Raw genomic sequence first — 24,704 nt, forward strand, 5'->3', positions numbered from 1 at the left:
CAAACTATTAACGATGTACAGAAAACTCTTCAGGCTAAACTAACCATACATTTTATGCCCAAGAGTGCCTGTGGTCACAAACCAGCTGGGGACTTTTGAAAGGTCAAAGTTGGCAGAAGTTAGGCATTTCCTCCCATCAATGCTGTGGTTTTTCACAACAGCTCTCTAAGATATACGTTATTTTACACACTTGTTTTCAAATAAGGAAACCTGAAGTATAGGCTCCCCCTCCCTCATCTTGTAGCCCAGGCTGTCCTCAAACTCCCTGTGTGACATCTGTTCCTCATGTCTACCTCTCTAAGTGCTGCATTACTGGTGTGCAGCACTGTAATCAGTTTTATGCAGTGTGAAGATAAAACCCCGGGCCTCAGGCATACTGGGCAAGCAGTCTGTCAATGCAGCCAGTATTCAGGCCTTCTACTGAGACCATCACAGATGTCTGGTTGCTTTGCTGTGAAGATCTCATTAGAGATGTGGTTTGTTTTGTTTTGTTTTGTTGTTGTTGCTTTAAACTTTTCCCCCAACATTGGCTTTTTCTTAGTTTAAAACTGGGACTATTAGGAGGAAATACATGTCCTATTTCTCTTTTCCTCTTTGTTAAAAAATTTATTTTATACGTGTGAGTGTTTTGCCTGCACGTTTCTCTGTGGTTACAGACAGTTGTAAGCTACCATGTGCGTGTTGGGAATGAAATACAGGTCCTCTGGAGGAGCAGCCAGTGCTCTTAACCACTGAGCCATCTCCCCAGATCCACATTCTATTTCTAAGAAAGTTCTCAACTCTTTGGATGCTAATGAAACTTGAGACATTTGCCTTTCCTTCTTGGCCAGCATGGTGTGCATTTTGTTCATAGTCACAAAGGCCACGGATAGACTTTCATGTTCCCATTCAGAGGCAGTATCTCACCTGGCAGGTTGACAAGTCCACTCCTTCATAGGTAAACCCTTCTGCGCAAGACACAGAAACTTGTTTATTCACCCGGAAGTCATCTCCGTGAACACGCATGCGTGTTGTGTTTGACGGTACAGGACACATTTTAGGAATGCAGGAGATTCTTTCAGGGACCCAATGACCATCTTGCTCACAGGTGAATGTATCCGTATCTGTATCTATCACATACCCTTCTAGACACCTGCAACGCAGATGAGAAAATGAATGCCTGCAAGAAAGTAGCATGCTGTGCCCTGACCTATGCTCAGATTGAAGGAGCTGTCACAAGGCTCAGGAGACATTTTATGAGAACCCTCAAAACTGGCTCAAAGGTCAGATGGATAACATCACAGAAACATTAACAGAACAACATCCAGATAAATTCTTAGTAATCCACATTCAAGATTAGCCAAGACTAAAGCAGTCTTAGATGTGGCTGAAGTTAGTTTCTTTTATTTATCCATTCATTCTAAAACAGCCACTAGTTCAAATTATAGAGAAGTCCAATTACTATTAATACTTAGACACTGGCAAGAATACTGCTTCTGGTTTATCGACTGGGCAACAAGCACCGTCTGCTTGAGAGTACTTATACAAAGTACTGCTTCTAAGCTTGTTCATTAAGCATTGTTGTAGCTATAGTATAGTTCAAACTCAAGTCTAATTGGCTCTAAAAGCCCTCCGTGACTTAAAAATGTGCATACTCATGCAGCAAATGGTTCTGTGCAATGATTAATTTCTGGTGACCCCTCTGTGTGCTTTGCAAATATCAACTCATGCTGGGTGGTGGTGGTGCACGCCTTTAATCCCAGCACTCAGGAGGCAGAGCCAGGCAGATCTTTGTGAGTCTGAGGTCAGCCTGGTCTACAGAGCCAGTCCAAGACAGGCTCCAAAGCTACACAGAGAAATCTTGTCTCGGAAAACAAAACAAAACAAAACAAAACAAAACAAAACCAAAACTGTAGTGGGTAGCCATTCACCTCCGACGATCCAACGATCAGGGTCCCGGGCCAGAGGGAGCGCATAGAGAGAGAGAGTGCTGGCCCATCCAGCTCTGGGGTCTCCAGGAGCCTCCCCTGGCTCCGCCTCATAGGCATGACAGTTGCCAGAGTCTCAATGGGGCTTGGAACTTCCAGATCCAAGCTGGAATGGCTACCCACTACACAAAACTAAATATCAACTCATCAAATTCTCTTGTCACCTCATTAGCAGGTACCATTAGGACCTTCTTGGCCATTTGGCATTGATGAGGTTGGAGCCAGAGAGATTAGATACCTTCCTTGAAGCCACATACTTCTGCATGGTTATGGTAAAACTGGGATGTGGTAAAACTGTATACTCCAGAGAAGTATTCTGGAATCCGTGCTCCTACCATTACTTTTAAATCGAACCATCTAATCATTGGAGAACCTCTTGTAAATTCCGAATATTACCAGGTTAGGTAATTACAGAAGTCTTATACAATTGGAACAACCTGGTTAGCAGAAACTAAGTAAAGATCTGCTACTCAGTGTCATTGGCACACTCCAAGGAAAAAGCCCCAGGAGAATCCTGATGAGCAGGTGACACTGTGAGTCGCCAAATGCCTGATGCATCAACATCCACATGGAGGTTTGAAATGTGCGTCCGAGTCCAGGAGTGGCTATTTGCCCTTCTGCTTTGTGCACAGGCCTCTGCTACTGTTCAGCTTCCTCACAAGCCATCCTTCCACAGACCCCAGATTTTACTACAGTTAGGGAACAGGAAGGCAGGCTAAAATGTTCACAGCAGATCACTCCAGAGGAGGGGCTAAGTTGTGGATCAGAGCTGAGGTGTAAATACCTGGAAGACCTAGTTCACCAGGAACAGAAACAAAGCCTTGAGACAGTTGAGATGATTTGAATGTGATGGTTACTTATTCAAATAAATTTTCTAATTCCCAAATTCATTCCAAATTTTTACACCTTCTATTTTAATATTTAGTTTAATAATACTCCTCAGACAGAGGAGTTTCCATTATTTGAGCACTGTGTACTTAGTTTGAGTAGCAGAGGCTGGCTAGCCTCTTTATTCATATTGCTCAGTGATTCAAAAATGATTGAAACCAGTTAGAGGACCTTGTGGCTTCATGAGCGTCATGAGGATTATGTTAGAAACCATAGTATGAAAAGGGCATACATTTATTTTCATAGTAAATGGAGTTCTACATAATCCTGAGTAAATAAAGTCAAGTGCCAGAAGTTTGGCTTTTGGAGGGAAGCCCAGAGATAGTGGTTCTCTTCTGAATTAGCTACATTTTGACCTCTCACTTCTTTTTATAGTCTTGCCTACACTCCTTGCAGACTCTGTAGCCATCCGTGGTCTTACCTGAGTTTCACTTTGCTTTCATAGGTATATGCCTCTCCTGTGGCCACTGCATTGGCAACAGGTGGTGGGGGTCCACAGGACAGGGGCTCACAGGCTGGGTAAGGCTGGCTCCACGTCCCCTTCTCTGTACAAACCAGGTCCGAACTACCTTGCAAGATGTAGCCAGGTCTGCAGCTATAAGTTACCACATTGTCCTCCAGTGGGCTACTCTCGCTGATGACTGCATTGGGTATGGTTGGGAGAGAACCACAGTCAGCATGCTCACAGAGTGGGAAGCCGGACCACTGGCCACTGGCATCACAGGTGATTTCAGAAAGCCCATGGAGCTTGAAGCCTTTGAAACACTCAATCTGGACTGTCTTCCCACAGCCCAAGTCAGTTGCATTGACGGTTCCATGTTGAATGCTGGGTCTCGAACACCTGCAAGGCAGGCAGGAAGGCGGGCTGCCACTCCAGGAACCATTGGGGAGGCATCTTCTTGAAGGGTTTCCATGGAGCTGGTAACCAGGAAAACACTGATACTGTATGTGGCCCCCGTGATAAAAGGAAAAGCCATTAGGGAAGCCCTGGGGAAGATCGTCAGGAGGACCACAGGTAGCTGGTTTACAGACGGGAACCTCAGCATCCCAAGTCCCATCTGACTGGCAGGTGAGTTTAGGAGCCCCATGTAACACATAGCCCTCTAGACAGTGGAATGCTACTTCCTTCTTGAACCCATAGTCTACACCGTCTGTCACCCCATTTGCCACCGGCGGTGGGGCAGTACATCTGACAGGCTCGCAGCTGGGAATGGTGCCACTCCAACTTCCATTGGTAAGACAGACACGGCTCCTGGCCCCTTCAAGGATGAACCCTTCCCTGCAAGAGTATGCGACCTCTTTTTGGAACGTGTATTCTTCTCCCTTCACTTGGCCGTTGTTTGGGGCTGGGGGTGAGCCACAATCCACAGGAATACACGTGGGCTCGTGCCCATCCCAGTCTCCATTTTCCAGGCATGTTCTCTTCTCAGTGCCATTGAGCACATAGCCAGGGTCACACTCATAGTGTAACACCCCCAGGTAGGAGTAGTCGCTTCCTTTGATGAGTCCGTTCCTGAGTGGGGTCGGCTTGCTGCACGAAATGGCTTCACAGCGTGGCGCAGCACCGCTCCACTTCTTATTCTGTAGACAAAGTCTCAAGCGGGAGCCTTCTAAGAGGTGCCCGGGCTTGCAGCTGTATTGTGCGGCACTGCCCAGGGTAGTCTGTGTAAAATGCAAAAAGCCGTTTTCGGGAGCAACAGGCAAGTCGCATTCGATTGAGATGCAGGAGGGAGCACTCCCGTTCCAAGTTCCGTCTTCCTGGCAGACCAGCACAGGGTTTCCCAGCAGTTCGTAGCCAGGGTCACAGCTGTAGGAAACCATCGTGCCATACAGAAAGTGAGATGCATGCGTAGCAGGGGATGCCTTTGTGTTCTCCAAGGTTTTAGCTGTCGCTTCCAAAGGTTGAGGGTGAGGAGTCAGATACGGGACTTCCATCATGTCGTCTTCTTGATCAAAATATTCCTGGCCATCTTTGACTTTAGTACAGTCTCCGAAGTCTATGTGAGGAGGGAGACCGCAGTCTATGGGTACACATGTTGGGCTGGAGCTTGACCATCCTGACTCCTCACAGGTCTGCATGGCATGACCAACCACCTGAAACCCAGGGAAGCAGCTATAGATAATCATGGCACCATATCTGTAATCCGCACCTTCTACGAAACCATTTTCGATGGGCTGTGGGTCACTACAGTGGATGGCATTGCAAGAGGGGGCATCCATATCCCAGTCACCTGTCTCTAAACAGGTCAGGGATTTGGGGCCTTCAAGCCGGAAGCCCCGGTCACAAAAGTATGTGATGGTTTGTCCATACTGAAAGCTTATGTAAGAGAATTGGCCATTTAAAATCTCTTTGGGCTCTGGGCATTCAACGGGTTTGCACACTGGTTTTCCTCCAAGCCACTGGCCATTTTCCCCACAGAGGGTGGTAGTATTGCCCACTAACTCGAAGCCTGGCTTGCAGGTATAGAGTGTGGTGCTGAGATAGGCAAGCCCTTGCACATGGATGATGCCATTGAGGATCTCCTCAGGTTGGGGGCATTCTACTGGAACACATTCGGGCAACAGAGAACTCCAGGTGCCGTCAGCCTGGCAGAGGATGGTTGGATCCCCTCTTAGGAAAAACCCATCGACACACGAGTACTTGACGGTACTTCCAAAATGAAGAGCACCAGAAGAAGCAGGAAGGCCGAAGGGAATCAAGGGAGGCGAGCGACAAAGGACCATCTTACAGACGGGAAAGGAACCATTCCATTGCCCGGATGGCAAACACTTCAGGACAGAAGGACCTTGCAAGGCATGCCCCTCTTTGCAGGAAATGGTCATCACGCCTACCTCGGAAGTTAATTCCTTTAATACGAGCTGGTTTTCCAAGAGGGGAGGCTCTGGGCACTTGGTGGGGACACACTTTGGGCTTGGCTTCTTACTCCATTTGCCAGATTTCTGGCAAGTCCAAGAATGATCACCAACAAGCTCATATCCCTCATTACAGAAAAACTGAACCTTGGACCCCACTTCAAAGCTTTCTCCCTTCAAGAAGCCATTCTGGATGGGAGGGGGTTTCCCACAGTTGAGAGGGGTGCAGGATAGAGGGGTGTCGCTGTGCCACTGGCGATTGGCTTGGCAGACAAACACAGGACTTCCAGCTGCCTTATAGCCCGGGTTGCACTGGAACCTCGCTTCGCTCTCAAAGGTCCTGCCGGTGGCGTGCTGAGCAACAGAGAGAGAAGTCAGTACAGCTCACAGAACAGAAAAGCCCACAGATGTAATGCATTGCTAGCTGAACAGAACCCAAAGACCCACATTTACAATGAATCCATTAGGACTTCCACAGAGTAAAGATTTGTGTTGTTTGCAACAGGTTTGCCCTAAGTTTTGTAGGAAGGGAAAATGCAGAAGTGAAATGTGGAAGATTCACTGATGTGATTTCCTCTGTAGAAATTATTACAGAACCCCAAAGAGATAAGATCAGGGATCTATACAGATTGATGAGTTGAAGGGCAATACCAACAGTATACACAGAGAACTTGAAAAGATTAAAAAAATACTTAGATGCTTTAAAAGTTTCGCTTAAAATATTATCTATTTAAAATGGCACTGTGGCCTTTGATTGGAAGACTACACTGTCCTCCCCCTCCTCTTCTCTTTTGGTATATGTGAACGAATGTGTGTGAAGTCCAGTAGTCAGCCTCCGGTGGCATTTCACTTGGCTTTTATTCGTTTATTCTTTCAGACAGTCTTTACTGTTCGTCAGGCAGGCCAGGCTGCAAGCCAGTGAGCTCTGAAGACTCCCTTGTCTCTGCCTGGCAATACGGGGTTACAGGTGTGCAGCTCAGTGCCAGGTTGGCAAGCCAGTGAGCCCTGGAGACCCCTCTGTCTCTGTCTGGCAATATGGGGTTACAGGTGTGCAGCTCGGTGCCTGACTTTTCTTACCCGGGAATTTGAGGATCAAGCTCACAACCCCCCTCTTGCATAGAATGCACTTTGTCTTCTGAGATACTGCTATATTCTTTGTTCTGGTCTTCCTGACACACTTACTGGAAAGACACTTTAGTGTGGACATTTGTATCGTGCTTAATGATCTGCTCATCATGGTGAAATTACCTTTAGGTATCTCAAAGAGCAACGCAAAAACTGCACCTCGTATTTCATTTAAAAACCAGAGCGACAACAAATATCTCTGAGTTCCATTTAGGTGATGAATTATATAAAGAACAAAATGGCATTTCATTAAAATTGGCTTACTCTGACTTCATACTTAAGGCTAAGATATGGTTACAAAGGCCTTGGAATGTATGTAGGTTACGAGAATGCAGAAGGATGTATATTGAGGAAGCTGGAGCAATGGCTCAGTGGTTAAGAGCCCTGGCTGCCCCTCCAGAGGACTAAGTTTGAATTCTCAGGACCCACATGGAGGCTCACAACTGTCTGTAACTCTAGCCCCATGGAATCTGTTGCCCTTTTCCTGTCTCCTTAGGCACCAGGCACACACGCAGTGCACGGCCATATATGCAGGGCAAACACCCGTACACATAACATAAACATTTAAAAGATATATATTGTAAGGTTTCGCAATGACCTTGATTCCCCTTTATTCAGTCCACACTGTGTACAGATTCGAGGCACTTGTGTTCCAGCGATCAACCTGTTACTGCCTCTACTTCTCAACACCGGATTAGCCGTGGTTAATGTCATCACTCACGGCCCTGTGTGTGATGACAGTCATGGATCATTTGGCAGCTGGTCTCTTACCTCCAGAAAGCCATTCTCCACCTTGGGTGGTTCACTACAGGATACAGGGTGGCAGGTGGGCATGGGTCTGCTCCACTGTCCGGTGGCCTCACAGGTGCTCTTCTTCTCCCCTTTGATATAGAACCCCTTGTGGCAGCTGTACGCCACCACGGCCCCAAAACTGTAGTTTGTTCCACTCGCATAGCCATTCACGATGCTCGGAGGCTCTCCGCACCGCACCGGGATGCACTGGACTGCCATGGGAGAAGGGCTCCACTGTCCGCCACTCAGGCACTCCATCTTTGCGGAGGTGTTCAGCACGAAGCCCTCCATGCACTTGAAGCTCACGACTGAGCCCACTGCAAATTTGGCTTTGCTCACAGATTCCAAGATGCTGTAGGAAACAGATGGGGGTTTCTCACAGAAGTGAGCTATACAGCGTGGCACAGCCTGGCCCTCTGGGGGAACCCATTTCCCCTGGGCATTGCAGAAGAGCTGGGCATTGTCAGCCAGGATATAACCATCTGCACAGTAGTAGATTGCAGTGTCTCCGAAGAGCCGGTGGCCAGTCTCTGGAGAGGCGTGGTCCACACTGGGGGGCTCATCACAGGAGACGGCCAGGCACTGATGATTACTTGAATTCCACTTGCCATTGGCTAGGCATACGATGGTGTCAGGGCCAGCAAGGGTGAAGCTGTGGAATATTAGAGAAAGAGACAACTCAGTACAGTATTGAGAAAAGGCATTATGTCTTCTCTTTTCATTTTTTAATCTTTCCAATACTAACTTTGCTTTTATTTTTAGTTTTTTAAAAAATAATATTTAGCAAGCCGAGCGGTGGTGGTGCACGCCTTTAATCCCAGCACTTGGGAGGCAGAGCCAGGCGGATCTCTGTGAGTTCGAGGCCAGCCTGGGCTACCAAGTGAGTCCCAGGAAAGGCGCAAAGCTACACAGAGAAACCCTGTCTCGAAAAACCAAAAATAATAATAATAATAATAATAATAATAATAATAATAATATTTAGCATCTGAATATTGAGCTTATTGATCCAATGATTTTAATGCTTGATCAGAAAGGAAATAGAGTTAAGACTTTTGCTATTTAAGGAACTCTAATGATTGTTACAGGTGTGTGTGTGTGTGTGTGTGTGTGTGTGTGTGTGTGTGTGTGTGCAGTTGTATGTGTGTATATGCTTGAAGAGGTCAGAGGTCATGATCATTTATCAGGAGTCCTGCACCTTATTTTTTGAGAAGGAGATTTTTGCTGGGACTTGAAGATTTCTGCTTAGGTGAGGCTGGCTGGTCAGTGAGCCCCAGGCCCTGCCACCACGGCCACATCCAGCTTTTTTAATTAGGGGCTGGGATCAAACTCAGGTCCTCCTTTTATTAGCTGAGCCTGATCCCCAGTCCCTGACTATTTTTCATTTTTAAAATAAAAATGAGAAATAAGTTTTGGTCCTATATGACTCAGTTCAATACCAGGCCTCGATTGCTTTCATAGCTTTAGTCTGTTAATTTTCATACTCTTATTTAAAAAAGCCTCAATGGTCCATATTTAGCCTGAATACAGCTTATAGTTGCCCACTTACATTCAGTCAACTTTAAAACAGTGATTATAATTCTAGGCTCCAGTGTTTTCAAACCTCTGCCCATGTGGTTAGAGCTAAAAAGCTTTGTTCTGCATATGGCTATTATGCCATGCAACGAGTGTGCAGATACGTTTTGCCCAATAGCTCCCAGCCTTTCTTTATGTACCAGGTATTTGCCCATATCTGATGACAAATTGACGATATGCTCCCCAGGGCTATCTCCACAATGCAGAACAAAACATTAAGCTGTGCGGTATTAGGGAAGCTGCATCTGAGGCATTCTGATTTTCACTTTCAATATCTTAGACAACAGAGTTTTGAAGGGATATCTGACATTCAATCAGTCTGTCGTTTTGCTACTAATAATGAGTAAGGGAATGAAAGTAGTCAGGTGACTAATTGAATCCTTGTTAGACATTGTGATTGGTCCGGCTTACGGTTGGCTGAGCGGTGAATCAGACAGGCCCCGTCACTTGCCTACTACCACCCAGCTGTTAGCGGAAGATGTGAGGTTCGAATTCGGCTACTAGATTCCAACACTTGCGTCTTTTCCACAATGCTGCTTTCTCCCTTTGTTTTTCTTCTTTTCAGACTAGTTAGTCAAGACTACTGTGAGTGGGCATGCTGTAGAGCTGTCAGAGTATAAATTATTTAGCCCACCTTTCAGCAAAGATTCTTAAGTCATTAGTAACCAAAACTTTCACTGAGGCCCCTTTTAGTTCTAAAAGGAATAATCTATTAGAGAGAAACTGAGATTCCATCAACTTCATCAGAAATATTCATACTATCTATAGGAGACTGATGGACAATTCAACAAAAATGACAGATATCTGTAGAAGACTATACATACGCCTTAACTATGGTCATGTACCATGCAATGCGCAGAAGTGGTGTCTAAATGAATGCTCTTAGATACTTCCAATAGATGAGTGAAATATCCACTTAGAGCCTTTTCAGTTCATAGTTTGGGAAAAACCCAGTTCCTTGAAAGTAGATGTGGACTTAGCAAGTGTTTAGATGACATCTTTCTTAACAGTTACAGAAAGGCACCCACAGCAGTATGCTCAGAGCATCATTTTATTGTTGACAAACCACAAGGCCTGGCCTGCTGATTTGACTGTCCCTGCATGGGGCATGGCCTGGCTGGAAGGTCTGCCTACTGAGGCTCCTTTGTTTTGGAGCTCAGCTTGAATCATTCACACACTTGGAAACATGTGTCATCACCGTCCTCGACCCCTTGATGTGGCTGGCACTGTGCACCGGCTGAAGTTCATGTGCACAGACTCAGACAGCCCTGATTTGTAGGAATCCATTGTTCATAAAGTTTTCCCTTTATTCCCTGGCTCCAGATGTTCTGAGGCAGAAGCATCTGTCTCTAGAATCTTCCTTATTCCACATCTTGAGAAAATGGAAACACTGTTTTATAATTTGGCGGCTCTTGGTGGCAGCTCTGACCCTTGACCTCCCGAGAACCCTCCACCAACTACTTTTTTTCTTAATGAAAAAAAAAAAAAATCACAGCAAGCTAGCTTTCTAATAGAATGGATAATGACCACTGAACACACACTCTTGAAACATAAATTTAAAGAATTCATGTTCAGAGTCTTCAGTATCCCCCAGTCTAGGTTAAGACCTGTTTTCCTTTCTGTATTTCAGCTGACACTTATTTCTTCACACATGTCCCTTTGCAGCCAGCTGTGGGCCAGTCACTTCCTTGGGGCACAAACGCAGCACTGGTGAAGTACTTGTTTGCAATGGCCAATGGCTTGATGTGGCAGGCTGAGTCCAGCTGTGGGACATTGTAAGATACACATCTGGTCTCTGCCCCGTGCCTAACATGGAGTTCCTGAGGCCTTTGTAATTTCCCAAGTGCCAACATTGGGCACTTGTATCGATAGACAATGTGCTCACTGAAGGCGAGGCTAGATCATGAACGAAGATAAACATATTTTTTAAAAGTCAGAACTTTAAGATGATAAGGAAGGATCTGTATTCTAAGTGACACAAAAGGGGAATTCCTATAAGCTATCACTTAATCACTTAAAAAAAAACCAAATCACTTGTACTATTTAATTCTGTTAGAAGTTTCACAGTGTATTTGAACTATAGAGGACATCTTTTACTCACTTATTTTGTTGAGGGAATCATTCAGAGGAAGATAAACATTTACAATTGTTAATATATGCCTATAAATGCTGGCTACCAAAGTGAGAAAATGTGAATCTAGGCTAAGTCTAAAATGTGAGAAAAACATATCAATCTAAGTTGAAGGAATACTCACTTAAACTCTTTTGTATTTTCATTCCAGAGGTCTTGAGGACAATATTTAATACTTTTACTAAAAATCAGCCACACACACACACACACACACACACACACACACACACACACACACACACACACACACACACTATGTTCCAGGTAAAATGACCCATCAGTATCCCAAGGATGCTTTAGGACCCCAGCAATACACAAGAGTCCTTTGGAAGTGGACAGAACACTTTTTGGATGTGATTTTTCAATAGTTGGATTCACAGGCCTAGAGGAAGCTTACTGCCAGCATGGGCCCTGGGAGCTTTTTGAGTGAGCTTGGAGAGAGGCATCAGATCCCCTTCTAAAAGACAAAAGCAGCTCATTAAACAGCTGTAGGCTAAAGACAATAATAGCGTGAAGAAGCATCAGTAATTGATCTTGTTTCAATTCATAACAACAATCGAAGATCAAAGCTGTTGCTTTAATAGATCCAATAATTGCATTTAGAAACTTATATGTGAGAAGAATCAAGAGAGGGAAACTCAATAGGGTTTTTAATGACATCATTAACCCTTTCATGCCTCTGAGTTTCACACCAACGAATGCCAGCCTAAGGATGAGAAGAAAAATGAGAAACTAATGACCTCATATATTTGGCCAAACAACTGAAGCACCTTGCCTCTGGCATGTAGGTGTTGATAAAAATTTAGAAAAGATAAACGTTTGCGTAAATGATAAATTGGGAATGGCGAGTTTGAGAAGCTGCTTGCTTCTTTTCTTGGCTGGCATGGTTATTCTACTCTGGTCTCTTGAAGTTCTTGCCTCCTCTCCGGAAATTTGAGACTGTGTCTTGCTCCCATGATTCATGAAAAGACTCTATCAAAGCTCATTACCAGTATAAAAGTTAAAAATAATCAACCAACTAAACAACAACAGTCCAGCATCCACGCCTAGCTGAAGAGCTATTGACGGATGCTAATTGAAGGGGAGACAGCTTCCTTTAAGGGTGAGGTCCCAGGTAGGTGGTCCATGCTCTGGGGAACAGCTCCATATCTGTGCACATCTGGCCAGCACAAATTGGACTCAGTGGGTGGTAAACAATCAAAACCAAGCAGAGGCCGTGAAGTTTGGAGGAGGGTTTAGGGAGTAAGGGGATCCTAGAGGAGTTATGGGGAGGAGTGGAGGAGTGAATACGATCAGAGGACATTGTGTGCATGTATGAAATTCTCAAGGAACAAACAAAAGTATTATATTAAAACTAACAACGGCGAGACAATAGTAGGAATGTGTGCTTGTTCGTGATGTATGGAAGGCTGGTTGGCTTATACAGTATGACAGGCAGAGGGAAGGCAGACTTGAGACTTGAATGGGAGTAGACTCTACTTTCAGGAGGCTGAGAGTATCTCAGAATGTGGAAGGAGACAGCAAGACAGGTCCCATCACACAGAAGTCATGGCTTGGATACAATGATACTATTCTTAATACAGCAAGATGCAGGGAGGGGAGATTGTGTGTGCTAGACAAGCTCTTGAGAGGAAAATAGAAATGGAAAAGACAGAGAGAGGATGAGAGCAGATTCCTGGTTCTGGCTGTCACATAATCTGCAAACGCTCTCTCTAGAATACTTGATGAGATAGATCTAACAGACATTGTTTTAAATGCATAGCTAGGCTGACCAGAAAGGAAATCTCCATGTTCCCAACAAGAGGCAGACATTGAAACCAGAAAAGTAAGCTTGCCAATAAATGCTGTGGTTGCCTTTGGATTAGTCCAAAAAAGGAACCAGAGAGAAAAAGAAACACAGCCTTGGAACTGTATTAGTAACAGGAGTGTCTGGCAGGAATCCACGTCCTAGAAGGAGGTTTGCTAACATGTGAACTTGCAAAAATTCAATCCATCTCTGTTCCTTCAGAGGTGCTGGGCAGAAAAATGAGGCCCCAGCTAACTATAATTCTGTGCTTCATATGGATTTCACATTAGACCTCACACTACTCGCTTTGTATGTAAAACCTTTCAAACTGATAAATTAACATAAAACTGAGGGCCCTGGGGTAGCTGGTAGAAGAAAGAGTCCAGAGAGTCACCTCATGAGAGGTTGTTGTCGACACAGCAAGCCCTGCTCTCTGTAAGGAGAGGATCTGGAATCTAGGACATACATGGGTTGGTTAGGCTTACTATCATTGTGATGAAACAGCATGACCAGAAGGAAGTTGGAGAGGAGAGGGTTTATTTGGCCTACACTTCTATATTGCTGTTCATCATCAAAGGAAGTCAGGACAGGAACTCAAGCAGGGACCTGGAGGCAGGAGCGGATGCAGAGGCCATGGAGGGGTGCTGCTTACTGGCTTATTCCACAGGGTTTGCTCAACCTGCTTTCTTATAGAACCCAGGACCACCAGCCCAGGGATGGCACTACCCACACTGGTCTGGGCCCTCCTCCATCAATCACTAATTAAGAAAATGCCCCACAGACTTGCTTACAGCCAATCTTCTGGAGGGATTTTCTCAACCGAGGCTCCCTTCTTTCTGAACTCATGTCAAGTTGATAAAAAAACTAGGAAGCACAACGGGCATGTTTCCCATTATGAAAAGTTCAGCACACACAAGGAACTGCAAGAATAAAGCACCGATAAATGAGATACTAGAAGAAAACTGAACATGCTGGTTAAAAAAGCGGCTATTGTTGAAGTATAGAGCGTAGAATGCTGGGTACCAGAGACCAGAGAGAGTAGGCTGGGAGGGCAAGGGGAAGGTTGGTTAGCAGGCACTAAGTTACAGACACACAGAGTGAAAGATGAAATTGGAGGAAACAACTGTGCACCCCACATTCCAATAAATTACAAGAAAGGATTTTAGAAGTTTTCCATATAAAGAAATGACAAATAACCGAGAAGACAGGTGTATTTAACCTGGTGGAAGCATTACATTGTGTACACATGTGTTGAAGCATTATATGATACCCCCAGCAATGCATATAATTCTTAGATTTTCATGTATCCGTGTTTTTAGAATATCATTTTAAATTAAAATATAATTACATTGTTTACTCCCTTCTCTCTCCTCCTCCTAATCTTTCCCATACTCTCCTGCCTCATTCCCTCTCAAATTGATGGCCTCTTTTCTTTAATTATTATTATTGTTACATATATATGCATAAATATAGAACTACAATCTGCTGAGCGCACTGATTGTTGCTTGTATGTATGATTTCAAAGCTGACTACTTGGTGTTGGATAACCAATTAGGGGGCTCATCCCTAGGGAAGACTAATTCTCCCTCATTCAGGATTCCTTAACTGCCTATAATTCTTTGTCTAGGGGTTGGGGCCTGTGAGACTTCCCCTTCTGTCTTAGCATGACTGTGAGCATTGTTCTTGTTCAAGTCTTGTTTGGACAGTCACATTGTTGGGTATTATGGGTGCAGCTTCCTGTCACTTCTAGAGACTAAATATCACAGCCAACTTCCTGGTCTTCTGTCTCTTACAGTCTTTCCATCCTCTCTTCATTTGTCTATTTTTAACAAAATAGATTTGAAATTTCACATAGCTGTTAATGATTGGACCTTCAAGGTCTTCTTGCCTGAAGGTGTTGTCGCCACCTGCTGGCGGTCACTTGTAAGTCACACCTTTATTAGGCTATTGGGCTGGCAAAATCACTTTTTATTTTGGCAATTTGTTACTATCTTGCAAAGCTCAAAAATGCGAAAACCCCATGATCATGGTCACAACTTGCAATGTCTAGGCCAAGGATATCCATCCCATTTCTATATGTGCCATGAAACATGTAGGAGTATTCAGTGAGGTCTGCGTTTACTAACAAATAAAAGTGGGAACAAATTAGCCTACTCCCAGTAGAGATATGGGTAATTTAGAAATGGTGCTTGTAAACACATGGTGTGTGCGTGTGCGTGTGCGTGTGTGTGTGCGTGTGCGTGTGTGGTGGGAGTAGATGTCAACATCAGGTGTCTTTATTGCTTTGCAGTTTATTTTTTGGGACAAGTTCTCGACTGAACCTTCTTGCTGTTTTGGTTAGAGAGGCTGGCCAGGGAGCCTCCAGGACCTGCCTGTCTCGGCCTCCACCAGCACTGGGTTGATGACATGTGCCACCCTGCTTGGCTTTTTATCTGGGAGCTGGGGACCTGAAGTCAGACCTCACGTTTGTGTAGCAAGTATTTTACCCACAAAGCTGTCTCCGCAGCCCAGAGACGACACGTTCCGACAGGGCGTCTTTCAGAGCAGTGAGAAAGAAGTCCAGTGGGCTAACATGTATCTGAGAGAGAAGATTATTCACACGTATATACATAATTAAAAATAAGGTAAGTATTTAAAGGGAGAAGTGATTTCATGTGAAAATGAAAAATTTAAATGTTACTTCTTTAATGAAACAATATGTACAAATAGACATAAACATGTAAATTAAGAGTATATTTGCCTATGCAAGATGTGTATGTAACAGTGGCAAAATAGGCATTGTTACCTTGAGAAGAATATTGAAAGTGGCTTCCAGGAGAATCTTTCATATCATATTTCCTTCATAAATCGATTTAATTATAGTAAAAATTTAGCATGTACTTGTGGAATACTAGTTGAAGATATGTTACATTCATTTGTGCTGTGGAACATTTGTTTAATGATGCAAAGATGTGTTACATTCTTTCATGGTGCATTTGTTTAACTCTGTGAAGCTGTGTTACTCTGCCTGCCTCAAACACCTGATGGTCTAATAAAGAGCTGAACAGATAGCTAGGGAGGAGAAAGGATAGGCAGGGCTGGCAGGCAGAGAGTAAATAGGAGGGGAAATCTCGGAAGAGGGCGAGGAGCGAGAAAAGTAGGAGAGGAGGATGCCAGGGTCCAGCCACCCAGCAACACAGCCAGTCATGGAGTAAGAAGTAAAGAAAGGTGTACAGAATAGAGAAAGGTAAAAGCCCAGAGGCAAAGGAGTAGATGGGGTAATTTAAGAAAAGCTGGCTAGAAATTAGCCAAGCTAAGGCTGGGCATTCATAAGTAAGAATAAGTCTCTGAGTATTTATTTGGGAGCTGGGTGGCAGGCCCCCAAAGAGCAGAGAGTAAGAGTGAAAAAACAAACAACAACAACAAAAAAAAAAAACAAAAAACAAAAAACAAAAACCAACTGCATGTACTTTTGTCTCAACGATGGGAACACAGGCAATTTTAAACAAGGCAGTTGGTTATTTCCACTTCTGTCTTTTCAAAGACCTTGCTAAAGATGTGGCCAGGAGGGAAGGGGACGAGACAGAAATCCTCCCTCCAGTGTTGCTGCTCCCCGAGGAACCCCAAGGAGAGGATGGCGTCCACAAAAGGGCTTAATGTCCTTTCTATCCTTGAGAGATTGAACTCTGGAAAAGTAAAACTGTCTGTAAATAGTTGGGTTTTGCCTTTTATTAAAAAAAATTACAAACAGGTAGTGACCTGTGACTGTGGGTACTTACTATTCATTTGTTCAAACAGCGAAGACAGTTCCCTCCTGTATTATGGACTTCGTATGATAATCATATCACAAGGATAAAGTCATATTTGTACTGGTGCTTCATGAGTGTATAAAACACCACTATAAAAACCCATCAGCTTTCCTCAGTAGTTATGAGACTTACATGGGAGGATCTTAATTTAGGATTTCAGAAAGTTTTTATGTTGGCATTTGAAGCTCAAGATCTCCTCCAGAATGTGTTGTCACCACCTGCTGGGGAGAGCATCTGGACAGATGACGTGAAAGGCGTCTCCCTGGCAATTCAGAATCTGCACGCTCTCACCTCTGCACCAGTTAAGGCTGCATTGACCCTCCCCCTCCCGCTAAACCGTTCATCATCGTCTTTGATCCCTCGTGACATTCACAAATATTAGCCTCTAGTGAGCTCGCCTGGCTTAGGAGGACATTCAGGACACAGGAAGGACAGGCTGCTTTCCCAAGGCTCCACAGTTATCAAAGGGCAGAGCTGAAGCAGAAATCCAGAGAGCAGTGGCTACGGACACACTCCAGAGTGTGCCAACACGGAGGATGAGCAAACAAGAAAGTGTGCACAGAGAAGAAACACAGTGGCCACAGTGGGAGACGACCTGGGGTTTAACCACACTCAGTGCCTCGCTGCCCTGAGACTGTAAATGAGGCCACTGGTTAAATAAAGCTTTTGTAAGTTGTTTCCCATTTTTCCAACTATCATCTTTCAATCAAGTAAGATCATCCAAATAGAGAAGCCAAGCCCCACCTGCTGACTTCTCATCCTTGTATTGTGACTTGAAGTCTTGGCCTTGGCTTTTGAGGATGATAGACAGATACATGCCAGCCTCGATGCCTTTTCCACATTCTTGGTTAAAGTATAAAGGTATTTTGCACTACATTGTTTATTGTCTATTATCTGAATCTTTTTTTTTTTTTTTTTTCTTGAGACAGGGTTTCTCCATGCAGCCCTGGCTGTCCTGGAATTAACTCTGTAGACCAGGCTGGCCTTGAACTCAGAGATCCACCTGCCTTTGCCTCCTGGAATTAAAGGCATGAGCCACCACCACCAAGCTAATATCTGAATCTTAACTTGCTGATGATAGTATATTCCAGGGAGACACTGTTTCCACAGGGAAGTGTGCCTCCTCTGTACGCCCAGAAAATAAGAGCAGGAAGTTCTCAGGTGTGGCTGGCAGGAAGTTTCTTTTTCTGTCCTTGATGCCCCACACTCCTCTTCTCTCAGGCTCTACTTACCCCTCTTTGCATGTGTAAGTGACCACGTTCCCAAAAGTGAAGTTACTCCCAGTGATGACAGCATCCTTGAGGACTGGGGGCTCTCCACAGGAGACAAGGTGACAGGTAGGTGGTGCTCTGTCCCAGCTGCCTGAAGCTGTGCATTCGAGGAGGGATGGGCCCTGTAAGCTACAGAGAAGAAAGAGGGCTCAGGCATTCCTTTGACTGGGTGATTGTTTACTGCTGTAGGGAAATCGGAAGAAAATACAGGCTGTATGATGAATGTTAGTGCATAAAATCATGCTTCTTCACGTTTTATTGCTTTATATGAACAGAAGAGAAATTTTTATCACCCCGACTGTAATAAAATAATGAATGGATAAAGAAACACCACAACTACTTGGTGCAAAAGTCAAGTCTGATGTGCCTGTTGGTGGAGGAGGAACTCCAGGACTTCCAACTGGCAGATAACGGGGATGAGAAATGTTAATAGACTAATTATTATTTAGCTGGAAGGTGGACACCTTAACAGACAGGTGATCAGAGTCACCAAGGCCCAAGGGTGCTGTCCTTCCAGGACCTGGCATTTGGGCGGTGGTTGTCATTTGACTTCACAAACCCTGCATCCCACATCATGGCTTACCCACGGGTGCTTCCAGCATGATTCGGACAGCCTCGATGATTTCTTCTTAAACATTTAAAAAATTCATTTGTTTATTTATTTGCTGGTGTGTGTGTGTGTGTGTGTGTGTGTGTGTGTGTGTGTGTGTGGTCAGAGGACAACTTGAAGGAGTCAGTTCTTTCTTCCCATCACATCGGTCCCCCACACACAATTAATCAAATGAACTTATAGAATTAAGACCCTTCCATGCTTTTCTTACACTGTGCCATGTACTGTTAAATATAATCTTGATAAGGCATGTATATATATTAAAAAAAGATACAAGGAAAGGCGTTTCCAAAGGTTGATACTGTGCTCCAGCAGTTGAACTGTGAGGACTCCTGGAGTCACAGATTGACCACCTCCCTGACATTTGCTGTAAATCAGGCTCCAAGAAGCACACAAATTTGAGACTCTCCCCATGTTTATAGATTTGCTTTGGAAGTCAGCTGGTTCATCCACCCAAGCCCAGGAACAGCAGGAGATGGTAGGAAGTCAGGCTGGTGGCCCACCCTTTACCTGTAGCCGTTCTCACAGGAATACGATGCAATAGAAAGGTAGGTGAGCCCACTTAAGATGTATTTCCCATTATTTATGCTCTCAGGACTGGAACACTTGACCAGCTCACACACAGGAGAGGAGTGACTCCATGAACCACTAGCAAGACAGGCTGACTCCTCATCTCCAGCCAAAGTATATCCTTTATCACACCTGGAGAAGACAGAGGAGTTGACTGAATATGAATAGCTTTATTTTGCACACTTGAAAATTATATGAGTGTATAACGTGTGTGTATGAGTGTGTGTTTGTGTGTGTAAGTGCAGCCCTGTACATGCCATGTTATACATCTGGGAGGTTGAAGGATAACCTCAGGTATCTATCCTGGCCTTCTCCCTTGTGTGAGACAGGTTTCTGTTGTTTGCTGCTGCATAGGCTAGGTGAGCAGGTGTGGGAGTTCCAGGGGGTTTCCTGTCTCTTCCCCTCATCTTTCTGTAGGGGTGTAAGGATTACAGATGCATGCCACTGCACTCAGCTCGGCCTGAGCTCTGGAGATTCAAGCTCAGGTCCTCCATCTCCCCAGCCCTATTTTGCATTATTTTATATGTACCCAAATCCTTAGAAAACACAAGGAATTTACGTATTTGGGGATTTTATTTCCACATTGGAATGATTTAAAATTGTGTTTTCTACAAGGTTGAATATCATATCCTACAGTGTGAGATGTGAGAATTTGGCTTGTCTCCAATAAGTGCCGTGGATGAACAGCTGGGAATGGACAGTTCTGGGTTTGAGAGTGATGTGAGCTAAGCCCCTAGTCTCTAAGGCTTGGACTCTCAGCTGGTTAATGATCAAGGTTATCCATTAGTTGGAAATGCCTTCCACTATGGTGCCTCAGGAGGTGCCGGCGGCCACAACAGGCTATTGTTCAGGAGATTTAAGGATATGACTACCAGTAGGTATCAGATTTGATTTCTTTACACTATACTGAACCCAATTAATTCAATAATAATAATAATAATAATAATAATAATAGTAATAATAATAAAAACCCTCTGGGGAAGCTGAAGAAATGGCTCAGCAGTGAAGAGAGTACACTGCTCTTACAGAAGACCAGAGTTTGGTTCCCAGCATCTACACCAGCAGCTCATAACCTCCTATAACTACAGTTTCAGGAGATCTGGTGCCCTCTTCTGGCCTCCATGGGCAACTGCACACATGGGGCATATACTCACACAAAGACACATAAATTAAAAATAAAACATCGAATCTTTATTTTAAAACAATCCTCTGGGATTATTTCCTGCCCCTTAGTATTCTACTACTGCTGACATGCCATTAACAAGTGTACTACATCTTTTGTTTGTCTTTTGTCTTTTTGTTTTTGTTTTTCAATACAGGGTTTATCTACGTAGCCCCGGCTACCCTAAACTTGCTTTGTAGACCAGGCTGGCCTCAAACTCACAGAGATCTGCCTGCCTCTGCCTCCTGAGTGAGTACTGGGACTAAAGGAGTGTGCCACCATGCCCAGCCTTGCCCCCTCCCTTTGAAGTTAGCACTCACCTGTATGTCACCTTACTGCCATATGTGAACACTGCCCCGTCAACACCACCATTTTCGGGCGCAGGTGGGGTGCCACAGGAAATGGCTGGAAGGATGGAAACAGAAAGTGAGGTTTTCTGAAACGCCCTGCAAAGCCCCCTGAGAGCGCATGGCTTTCAGATTTTATCCCCTTGTCCTGTTTAAACTTGAGCCCAACACCTGGCTTTCAGAACAAAGGATGACATGACTTAGAGCTTACCATGTCAATCATTTTATCTTTCTAGAACTGCCCAACCCAGTAATCCCGGCCACTTTCTCAATGTACCTTCACAGGACGGTCTGACGTGATTCCACTCTCCAGTCTCCAAACATGTGATTTTGCTCACTCCCAGCAGCTGGTACCCTTCCTCACAGGAAAATGTGACTTCGGCACCCACTGTATAAATCTCACCCGATGAGTGGCCATTTTCTGGATTTTCTGGAGCTTTACATTTTACAGGTTCTTGAAGGAAAGTTTTTGTGGGATATTAAGTGGCACGCACACAACCATACAAAGTCACAAAGCAAAAGAATTCTACAGCAGTTAAGCCAACTGTAAACAAGGGACAAAGGCTTTTGAAGAAAGAGGCACAAAGGTCAGGGACCTGCTGGACATTACTCAGAAAATACATTGGATAGCACTTATACAATACTTTTTAAGGTTAGTTTTATTGTTTTCAAATGATTTATTTTATTCATCTAAATTATGTGCATATGTCTGCGTGTGGGTATACATACCGGAGTTCTGGTACCCATGGAAGCCAGGGCTGTTGGATCCCCTGGGAGTTGTATTTACAGATAGGTGTGAGCTTCCCAGTATGGGTGCTAGGAATCAAACACAGGTCCTCTTCAAGAGCAGTATGTTCTCCAAGTTCTGAGTGTGTGTGTGTGTGTGTATGTGTGTGTGTGTGTGCGCGCGCGCGCGTGCGCGCACAGGTACCCATGGGGGCCAGAAGAGGGCACCAGAGTCTTTGGAGCAGAGGTTACAGTCATTTGTGAGCTGCCCAGGGTGGGTGCTGGGATCTGAATTCAGGTCCTGTGGTAGAGCAGTGTATACTTTTAACTAACTGCCAAGCCTTCTTATTAGCTTCTAAACAATAGTATTTTGAAATTGAAATGAATACTGAGAATTTGGAAATTTTATGTGGCCATGAAGGCAGTTATCTAATGGGGAAGTGGTGATGCTATGAGCATATGTCTCAGAAGGCGTTCCCTCCTCACCTCCTCCCAGCCTCAGACACAGTTAAAGACAGCAGCAGACTTGGTTTCAAGCTGCTCTAAAGATTGCATAGTCTTGATTGCTGCCCAGGCTGATGACCTGAGTTTGATTCCTGCCACCCTCATGGTAGAAAGAGAAAACTGATTCTTTCAGATTGTCCTTTGACCTTCCCACAAGTAACAGAAAAAGGGGCAAGGAGGAAGGCTGTGTTGACTTAATCTTCTTCAAGATATCTAGTCTATGGAAATCAAAGACCGTGTTTATTTATTTACTTAGCAGCACTAGAGGGCAAGCAGAGAGCATGCTCAGCAATTGCTCTAGTATTTAACTATACCCTCAAACCCTTTAAGGATTTTAAAGGAAATAATCTCAGAAAGTAATTGCAATTATAGGATTGAATTTTAAAAAAAATAGCCATAAGTGAGCAGAAAAACATATTTTCCATAGCAGATATTATCTAATGTCAAACACAGAGAAAAGTTACTTATGGAAAATTTGTAAGGTGGATTATGAAACAGAAATTAAAGTTATGTTCTCAAACTCTTTGGAGACATGATATTATAATAAATGAGTCTGTTTCCCATCAGGCTTAAGATGCCTCTTGAAGTTGTTTCCTGGCTCCCGTGTTAGCTCACTTGAAGGGGCACATTCCATATTTTCAGAATTACTTCCCTTTCTCGTTGAGTGGAAATATTTTTACAACGGTCTTATGTTTTATTCCATTTAAGACTGATCTTTTAAAGAGAGGAAATGCATCTAAATAAGATATTGTTGTGGAACATTTTTGCATCTAGCTCTCAAATAGTACAGCATGTGGATTTTTTCAGCCTGAGAATCATATGATGCAGTGGTAGACATTCAACATTCTCTGTAACCAAGAAATTGTCTATGGTTAACCTAGTTTACATTTCTATTTCCATTGTGTGACTCTTGGGCACTTTGTTTTTTATTGTTGTTACTGTTTCATGCTTACTCCCACCCCTGAAACAGGATCCCTACCTCATCTAACCCTTTCTATCTTTTCTGTCTATTTCAAATGGTATATTTTACTTTGAGGGTCTACAGGCAGATGTTTTGACCCATTTTTAAAAATTCCTCTCTACTTTCTATCTCACTGTTTTCTGGCCATTGCACGTATAAGAAATTTAGGAATACATTAGCGAGTTGAGCAACAGCTAGCATTACCAAAGCTAACAGAGGAAGGTGATGCCCTGAGGCAAGATGTCAATTTCCTTCAAGGACATAATTTTCTGTGACTAAGACAGAGGAAAGAGGTTGATGGCGAAGCTATGAGAAGCATCTTCCTTGCTCTGTTTGGGGCCATGAGGCTAAATGATATTTCTGAATATATTGCTATTCTTCTACTATGTAGCTTCCTTTAACATCAGAAAACACAGCTCAATTTTGTGCTTCAGAAACTGGGAACTCAGGGAAAGTTCAATGCTAATTAATTGTGTCTTTAATGGGTTCCTATGTGTCCTTGATGAGAACATTATCTTTCTCACCTATCGCTTTGGCCTTTGAACATGAGACTCCTGTCTTATTTTTAAATAACGTACCCTTAAAATGCATACTTGAATTGAGCAACAGCGATAAGAGCGTCCATACCTGCACAGTTTTTGCCATCTCCCGTGTGTGGTGGGTTGCAAGAGCAGATGTAGGAGCCGTTGGTGTTCAGGCAGGAGGCGTGCTCATCACAGTCTGAGCCGACTGCACACTCATCAACATCTGAAATGAAGACACCTTACAAACTGTCCAGGGGATTTGCTCTTCTTATGTGTCAGACATGTGCTTTTGCCTTTAGGTCACTCCATATCACTTAACACGTAGCACTGCATGCATTCTTGAATCTTATTTATTTATATTTTATGTGTGAGTGCTCTGCATGTACACCTGCAGGCCAGAAGAGGGCATCAGGTCTTATTATAGATGGTTGTGAGCCACCATGTGGTTGCTGGGAATTGAACTCAAGACTTCTGGAAGAGCAGCTAGTGCTTTTAACCTCTGAGCCATCTCTCCAGACCCACTGAATGTATTTTTATGAAATTTAAAAGCAATCATGGTGATTACATTGCAAATGAACAATGGAATCTACCTCTTCAGTTGGTAGGTAGGCAAGCAGAAGAACAGGAATGGGGATATATTCTTACTATTGAACTTGATTAAAATGAGAAACATTTTTGGCTCCTCGGAGAAGAAATGGCTGCTTTGCCATTACCCTTTGCCCAGGGCTTACTGGGATGGGGTGGAGTTAACAATGGGATGCCAGGAAAGCCTTAGAACTTGTGGTAAATGTTTTCCAAAGGACATGACTGAATCCACACAGCAGTTGCCAGCGTTTATCTCACCGAGACATGATGGTGAAATGCCATTCCAGCTCCCGTTGTCTGTACAGAACATTCTGGAATCACCCAACAAGTAGTAGCCGTTGTTGCACTGGTAGGTCACGGTGCTGCCGGCATGGAAGTCCTCAGCTGAATAGAAGCCATTCTCCAAGGCAGGAGGCAGTCCACAGCGAATGCCTGGATTGGAGAAGGAGGAACACAACTGCCCTGGGAGCCAAGTGCTCGAAGGACATCTTCTTCGCCTGAACCTCGTCTCATGTAGCGGCCTCATGCATGGGATTTTTCCG

At 44.1% G+C, this 24,704-nt stretch overlaps 1 protein-coding gene across 1 annotated transcript in view; it reads right to left on the minus strand.

Annotated features, from left to right (window-relative positions):
* The window catches only part of Svep1 (sushi, von Willebrand factor type A, EGF and pentraxin domain containing 1), a 179,470-nt gene that overhangs the window by 29,585 nt on the left and 125,181 nt on the right, over positions 1 to 24,704 (minus strand). Inside the window, exons 31-39 of the mRNA XM_006985289.4 lie at positions 24,421 to 24,594; positions 23,681 to 23,800; positions 21,140 to 21,316; positions 20,836 to 20,920; positions 19,294 to 19,485; positions 18,135 to 18,302; positions 7,605 to 8,277; positions 3,277 to 6,062; positions 907 to 1,132 (exon numbers count right to left, since the gene is read on the minus strand). Coding sequence (XP_006985351.1) covers positions 907 to 1,132; positions 3,277 to 6,062; positions 7,605 to 8,277; positions 18,135 to 18,302; positions 19,294 to 19,485; positions 20,836 to 20,920; positions 21,140 to 21,316; positions 23,681 to 23,800; positions 24,421 to 24,594 — 4,601 coding nt within the window. The remainder of the gene's footprint in view (positions 1 to 906; positions 1,133 to 3,276; positions 6,063 to 7,604; positions 8,278 to 18,134; positions 18,303 to 19,293; positions 19,486 to 20,835; positions 20,921 to 21,139; positions 21,317 to 23,680; positions 23,801 to 24,420; positions 24,595 to 24,704) is intronic.

The sequence above is a fragment of the Peromyscus maniculatus genome, chromosome 2, assembly GCF_049852395.1.
Source record: "Peromyscus maniculatus bairdii isolate BWxNUB_F1_BW_parent chromosome 2, HU_Pman_BW_mat_3.1, whole genome shotgun sequence".
Classification (NCBI taxonomy): Eukaryota; Metazoa; Chordata; class Mammalia; order Rodentia; family Cricetidae; genus Peromyscus; species Peromyscus maniculatus.